Here is a 7,944-nt window from a genome sequence, read left to right as displayed (position 1 = left end):
TATTTAACACAGAAATAGTCTGACTGGTAGAGGACAACATAGAATGATGGTTAAACAATCAGGGATGTTTTGAAAAAGTTTTAACTAGCTGCTACGTGGGAAAAGAAAGACCCAAAATTTGGGGAGGGGGATTCAAGGTCCAGTGGGCACAGACCTGTCACCATGATATCATGACTTACGTGACTGTATAAATAATATCTAGTGTATGTTACAATTTTATACTGGGCCAGAGAAATTATGCTTAGGGTCTGTGTATGATAGGGTACCTGGTTTCATGATTTTAAAAGTACCATGGTATCCAAGGTTTAGCTACCACTTCTATCCTAGAATAGGAAGATTTTCCTGCTGTGTACCACAGGAGCCTTTTTAGAAAGCAGTCACAGAAATTGCTGAGTTAAACAACCTCCTACAGAGCAGAGTTTCTCAAATTGGAGTCCAGGGGACTCCGGGGATCCTTATGGGTATTCCAGGGACTCCATGAATTCTTTTTAAGGACAAATGATAATTCCCCTTCTCCCCCATCTGGCTAATATAAAAACAGTTTTCTAGAAAGGGGGAAAGGGATTCTCCACCTCAGGGGAGGAAGACGGAATTAACATCCCCTCCTCTTTCAAAGGGTGGGAGTTCAAAGAGTTGCTTGCTGCTACCCACAGTCTCCTAGTGTCCAGATCACCTCAGACCAGGAGCCAGAAAAACAGGTTGGGTCTGAGTGGCTCAACCCTAAGACCTTTGTGGCACCAAGGAGGTACAATGTTAGTACAGTCACCATCATTAATTCAGGTGAAACACTGAACTGGATTCTTCTGCAAGGGAAAGAATTTCTCCATAGAGATACAGAGATGCTATTTGGTGTCCACAGACAATAATACCCAATGCCAGTTTTTCATTTGAATGTTCAATGCTGGTCTCTTCTATTGCTAAGAGCAGCCCTGAAATTTTTTCCAAGCTTTCCCCGCTCCTGTTCAACTGGCCTCTGGCAAGAAATCATTAACTAAAGAAAGTTTCTTGCTGTCTTCAGGGTAAAGTCCAATCCACTCAACAGAAGAGACTGAATTACATTAGGACCTTGAGCGTGAGATAAGACCTCATTTACTGGCTGTAAATATTACTACAGGAGTTATAATATTCTGAATGTACTGTTGAGCTTCATGATTAATTAATAAGCTGTGTTCTTGTTAATGAATCATTCAAAAATACTGTAAACATTTATACTTGGCATAATATAAAAAAGATTTAAAAATTGTAAAACTATACACAGTGATTTAGTGTTCTACTTAGTTAAATACACCATGGTCCGGTTTATTGTAATATAACCTTGATCAGGCAGGGTCTTTGGCGTTCTGGTCCTATAGAATGTCTCCCCCTCCTGACCTTGTAAGCCATATATGGACAGCTTCACTGTATTCTTTTAAAGACACTGACCCCATGGACCAGATCCCGCCAGGCCCTCCTGTCTTCCGCCGTCCTCTGAAGTTTGCTCAATTTCATGTTCGTTGCATCTATGACACTGTCTAACCATCTCATCCTTTGCCGTCCCCGTCTTCTTTGACCTTCAATCTTTCCCAGCATCAGGGTCTTCTCCAGTGAGTGTGCCCTTCTCATTTGGTGGCCAAAGTATTTGAGCTTCAGTTTCACTATCTGGCCTTCCAGGGAACAGTCAGGGTTGATTTCTTTTAGGATCGACTGATTTAATCTTCTTGCAGTCCAAGGGACTCTCAAGAGTCTTCTCCAGCACCATAGTTCAAAAGAATCTATTCTTTGGCGCTCGGCCTTCCTTATAGTCCAAGAGTCGGACTCGACTGTGCGACTGAACAACAACTGTAGGGCTCCTATAGGGTATGCTCAGGGTGCCATGTATGCTTTGAAAGGGGGCTCAGTCTTGGGAGGTCTGTGAAAAAAACTTAAATAAAAACTGGAGATCCTCATATTTGGGAACCTCTGCTAGACAGGAGTATTGAGTCCATGACTTGCTGACATGTATTGTACCTACATTTCTAAGCAGTTGCCTAGAAGGACTAAATAAAGCAGCACCAGTGTGGAGTGGAGCATCAGCAGGTAATACAGCTTGACCCTTTTCTCTATAAGCCAGGCAAGCACATTCTAGGTTTTGTGCAACTTCCACCAGTCCCTCATAGCTCCAGATCTTGTTTTCATAGAAGTCCTTTTCAGTTATATTTTACGCATACGGGGCGAGCTCACTACATGCAATCCTTCCAATGCGGGTGATCATCAATTTCCCTGCATATTTTTCAGGCTCAGTACATGCATACCAGAACCCTCCGGGGAGAATATCTGGAGGATTATGAGTAGCGCATTCTCCCCATATTTGTGTTAAAACTGGAAGGGTTTATAGTATAGAGGGAATGCTTTTTCTTCAGAAGGATCTTTGCCCCTGTTAATAACAAAAACTAGTTCAGGAATTCACATCACCCAGGAGAGGGAAAGCATGCAGTTTCTGAAAAAAATTCAGTAAAACAGCAGACATTTTAAGCTTTGTGCAGGGAAAAAGAATGTAAGTTACAAGAGTAAAAAATGGGCAAAACGTTTCAGCTCCACTGCTTTCTCCCTCACAGTGAAACTAAAATTGGCCAGCGCTGATCCAGCATCACTCAGATCCAGATCTGCAACCATTTAAATGAGGAATATTTCTGCATGGGTTATTTGCCTAGAGTTCAATGATATTGGGAAGTGGGTTTTTTACCTGTTTCCCAACAGCATGGTGGTGCATTTTCGCATCTTCCAGGGTCTCCCCAGCTTTTATTTGACCTTTCTCAAACCTGCTTTTCTGTGAAGTTTTGGAAAAAATCACAGAAAAGCCTGGGTGGCTGCCATGTGAGTGGGAAAGTTTGGATTTTCCTGGCCCTGCCCACACAGGAGCCATTTCTACCACAGTAGCCATTTCTTCTCCCTACTGCAGAGGGGTGGGGTGGGGGTTAATCAACAATTTTATTGCATTAGATTGTATACTGTTATACCAAAATATACATTAGGTTATCTGGATTTCCAGCTTTTATATGGGAAAATGTATATCTCTTCAATGACATAGTCTAGAGATTTTTTTAAAATCGAAAGCTGGGAATTCAGAGAACCTGATAGACAGAGTGTAACACTACTGAATTAGCCACAGCAGCAATAGGTAACCTACAAAAGCTTTTCCCCATGTGGAAAACCAGGTCAGCATCTCCTACTAAAAAAGCATTGCTTCAGGAGGTATGGGGAATCATGGTCATTTTCAAAAGATGTTGGTGGATAAGTGTCCTAGAGCTATAGAACTCAGGAGTGCCATTTTCAAAGAATAAGTTGTCATTAACTCACTGCAGGCACTGAGTGAGTGAGTGAACATACAGACACACACATGAATAAGAGAAGAACTGAACATTCTGTCAATAAGAACACTGCAAGAAACATGTCGCAGGCATTGATAACACTTGTTGCAACCACAACATGGCCATGACAAGAAGGAACTAATCTTCATTTCTCAACACTGGTAAAACTCAACAGCCACAGACTAGACCAGTTTCATCTGTACCCGCCCACTGTATTCAGAAGACTTAAATGTTTGCAGCCATTGCTTCTACAACAGACACATGAGTTCAATGAAGTTCTATTAACTGAGGGCTATGAATGAGAAAACTGCTGTACATTTGCTGCACAAAAGCCCAGCAGGAACTCATTAGCATAATAGGCCACACCCAACAGCAGAAACCAGAGGTCGATTCGGGGGGATCGCAGTTCCCCCGGGTGAGGGGCGGGGCATACGACAAAGCCCCACCCCCTGCTTCTGGCCGCTCCGCTTCCAGCCCTCATTCAGCCAGGAGGAGGCAGGAGAAGAGGGAGGGTAAGTTGCTTCCTCCACGCCTCTCCCCACCCCTGCCTGCCTGGGACCAGGGAGGGCCTTGGCAGGGCTTCCTCGCACTCCCGCCGGCCTTGTAGGTCCACCGCCGGGCCCCTGATGTCAGGGTGTGTGGCATATGCTAATGAGTTATGCTAATGAGTTCCCCTAGCTCTTTTTCTACGAAACGACCCCTGGCAGAAACTCATCCAGTTTGGTGTAGTGGTTAAGTGCGCGGACTCTAATCTGGGAGAACCGGGTTTGATTCCCCACTCCTCCACTTGCACCTGGATGGATGACCTTGGGCAAGCCGTAGTTCTGACGAGTTGTTCTCTCAAGGACAGCTCTGGAAAGAGCTCTCTCAGCCCCACCTACCTCACAGGGTGTCTGTTGTGGGGAGGGGAAGGGAAAGGAGTTTGTAAGCCGCTCTGAGACACCTTTGGGTAGTGAAGGGCGGGGTATAAATCCAATCTCTTCTTCTTCTTCTTCATCCACCTATTAGGCCACACCCATGACAGCACAGCTTATTAGCATATTAGGCCACACCCCATGCCTTCCCTTGGTTTGCCCGGGCACCCTGCGGCTGCAGAGAGCCCAGGCAAGCTCCCCCTTGAAGGGAAGGGAAGGCAGTTTAAGCCGGCCCTTGGACAGGGCCTTCCAGGGCCCCCCTTGGCCCACCTGCCTCAGAGTTGCCGGGGGGTGTGTGTGCTCTCCAGACCTTCCTTCTGTAGCCACGCATGCAGAGGTTTTGGCTGTAGTGGGCATGGCCAACTCTGAAGCCAGCCGGAACTCTGTTCCTGTGCGTTCTTGCCCCAAAATAGCCCTGGACTTCCTGTATATAGGACTGCCAACAACCTGGAGGAAAAATGTCCTGTCCCTTTAATAGAGGCTTAAAGAGATATTATTTACCAGGTAATATTACTTACTTCTATGCCACAAACAGCTTCACCTGCCCATTTCCACACATTAAAGGGACAGGACATTTTTTTCTTCAGGTTGTTGGCAACTGCAACTGTAAAGAGACCTCTTAGTTCTTCATTTTAAAGTGAGAATTTTAAGTGGTTACTGTTGAGATGTTTTCATATGGCATGAGTGAGCTTAACTCTATGATACGCAATTTGGCAGTGAACAGTCTTGAGGCAGAAGGTGTCTGTGGGATATACAGGGATCCAAACAGGTGAAATTATAGAACTAGACCTTAAGTTGTTCAAGGCTTGCAGTGTTATTTCATTCTATACTGGCAGTCTTTAAGCCGCGGCTAAACAAACACTTGTCAGGGATGATAGATGGCCTGTATGGCCCCTTCAAACTCTGTGATTCTATGATTCTATGAGTGCGTTCAGACGGGGCATTTGCAACGGTATAGGTGCCGGTTGGAATCGGTGTACTTACCGGCGTTCACATGGCGAACCTCTGCCTTCCGTCCCTAACCGTTGCAAAGAGTCTTACACCGTTATATTCTGCCACTAGGTCCCCAAGTGGTGGTATCCTGAGTGCAACGGTTGTAATCGCTTTACCCCCGTCTGATCGCTCTCCAATGTTGTAGAGCCACTTCCGTTCGGAAGCCCGAGGCTTCCGATTTTTGCCCACCATTTTTTTTTAGGTTGGCGATATGCGCTTGGGCGAAGCTTCGCCCTGGCGTTTGTTTAAAAAAAGAAAGAAAAGGTCCTTAGTTTAAGGTTTTGGAGGACTCTGAGACCTCAGGGAGGCCAGTTTGGTCTTTAAACTTTAAAGGTAAGTCCTTACCTTTAAACTTTAAATGTAAGACGGGGTGTTTTGCGCATGCGTGAAGATCACCATTCTGTGGATGGCTGCCTATGCGCATGCTCAAACGGAGGTTTTTGGGGGGGTTTAACGCCGACGCCCGCTGCATGTGAACGGGCATACAGCGATGGCCTCCGCAGACAGGAGGTAAGTGTGATTGTGTTTCAGCCGGCATAAACTGCACCGGTTCCAACCAGTACAGTTTATGCCGGCTGAAACACCCCATCTGAACGCACCCTATATGATACAGACACTCAAGCAGGGGCTAAATTCTCATGGAGTGTGGTCTCAAAGGACCAAGTGGTGGAATGCCACTTGCATAAATTAGAGATTATGGAATCAAGTTACAAAAAGAAAAGTCACTCTATTAGGGAAAGCATAATTGAGACACGTTTCCTTTGACCGGCAGGGGGCATGGCCATTTTCAAGAAAGGACTGAATCAGAGAAGCGCCTGTTTTCTTATGGGAAATGTTGCTTTTGTGTGCAACAGCACACATTTTAAGATTTCTAGATTTCCCCCCCCCTCTTATTACAAGGGCACTTGATGATGTGTAAGCAACGCGCTTGGAACTACATGTGGTAATACTGTTTCCCATCTACTGGATTTTAAAATTTCTTAATACTACATGTGAACTTACAGTATGTGCAGTGCCCACAGAGAATATAAAATACACACATATATGTACTAGCTCCTAGTAAAACCATCTGGAAGTATAGTAAATATGTTTCACTGTGTACCAGCGGACCTCAAGGGTCAGGGTTTTTTTCTCTCTTTAGATAAAGGGTGGTTTTTTTCTGTTTTGAGAGTAAATGCATATTGCTGAACACAAACGCAGTATCTCCCTAAAGAAAGCAGGTGCTTTGTTGATTAAACGCTTTTTTGAAAATGGTCATATTTTGTTGGGCAATTCAAAAAGTGCTGAGTCATCATGACAAGGTTGTTTCAGAGGGTAGCCATCTTGGTTTGCAGTAGAAAAGCCAGATTCGAGACCAGTAGCACCTCAAGAGACCAACAGAATTTTCAGGGTATGAGCTTTTGAGAGTCAAAGTTCCCTTCGTCAGATGACAAGGTATTACTGAAAAAGGATGCACGCTGGCTCATCAGACTTTAAACTATCGCTCCATGGGGTTTAAATGAGACTGTACTTTTTGTAATCAGTGCACAGTGGCCAGCTATTTTACAGATTATGGTGGGAACATCCTGAGAAAAGGGTGTTTTACAAGTTGGTCACCTTCTCTGCTCTTTAAATCGAGGGAACTTCATTTTAATTTGAAAGTTATGAAATGCATATAAATATTTTAGTCTGTATGTGGGCTTGTTATGTGGAAAAGTCTCAACCTTTCCATCTTTGTATGGATCAGAACATTATATAGCTTCTGGAAAATATTTTTAACATATTCAGTTAGCACTGAATTGTCTTTCATTTTTATTCTTGTTTTCTAACAAAGCAGCATGCAGGATGCATATGGATTTTTCATGGAATATAATATTTTCCCCACTGCACCTTTTTTTCCTTCACTGCTTTGACTCTATATTGGTGTGGCCCCCTCTTTCTCATACTTCAATCAGTCCCACAATGACCGTTACTAGAGATCCATGCATGATTACAGTAAACTTCACCTCAAAGCGGTCAAGAAAACCCTTCAGATTTGTGAACTGATCCAAGCATTTTGGTTCAAACATCCGTTGCTGATCCAAGACATCATATGCAACAAAATCCACATAGGTGAGCTGGAAAACAAAAAATAGATTTTTTTGTTTTATTGAACCATCAAACTGGAGGTCTTGGTTTCTCTAATCACATAGAGCTCATGTACCTTCTTTCCTGCAAACCATTTCCTGTCTCCCAAAAACTGCGAGAACAGCTTCAGTTTTGCTGGTAGCTGCTCCAAGTACTCAGGCTTCAGTTTTTCCTGCAAAAAGAGAGACTGTTGAGTCATGGATAGGCTCTCTTCCAGCTAAGCTTGTGTGCAACCTTGAATTGATTTGAACAGTTAACTCCCCACTGCTGAGCCACCTGCTTTTGCTAAATCTAAACACAGAATGTTCCTTCTCATCCTCAATCCCAGGACAGTAGAAAGGATTCTTTATTAGCCCTAACATACTTGCTGCCTTCCTATACCTTCATTCCATATTAACCCTGACTGATTCCTAGTTCATTTGTTGAATTCCAGATCCAACCCAATTTGCAAGGAAGACACAAACCAACGCACAAAATCTGGGCTGTAGCACATTCTTCCAAAAGTCAGGCGGAAATCCATGACATGGTTCTCAAGCATATCCATTCTGATAATTTCTTCTTCACTCTCACCACCTATGACAACACAACATACACAGATTGTGAAA

The 7,944-nt window shown here is 43.9% G+C and overlaps 1 protein-coding gene across 1 annotated transcript in view; it reads right to left on the bottom strand.

Annotated features, from left to right (window-relative positions):
* Positions 1-7,925, bottom strand: part of LOC107106413 (glutathione S-transferase Mu 1-like) — a gene marked incomplete at its 5' end in the record, with an annotated part of 8,748 nt that extends 823 nt beyond the window's left edge. The window contains 3 exons of the mRNA XM_015406553.1: positions 7,219-7,329; positions 7,416-7,511; positions 7,812-7,925. Coding sequence (XP_015262039.1) covers positions 7,219-7,329; positions 7,416-7,511; positions 7,812-7,925 — 321 coding nt within the window. The remainder of the gene's footprint in view (positions 1-7,218; positions 7,330-7,415; positions 7,512-7,811) is intronic.
* Positions 7,926-7,944: the final 19 nt, after the last annotated feature.

The sequence above is a fragment of the Gekko japonicus genome, unplaced genomic scaffold (genome assembly GCF_001447785.1).
Source record: "Gekko japonicus isolate JY-2015 unplaced genomic scaffold, Gekko_japonicus_V1.1 scaffold115, whole genome shotgun sequence".
NCBI lineage: Eukaryota > Metazoa > Chordata > Lepidosauria > Squamata > Gekkonidae > Gekko > Gekko japonicus.
Note: the sequence above shows the minus strand (reverse complement) of the source record. Positions and strands in the feature narration are given on the sequence as shown.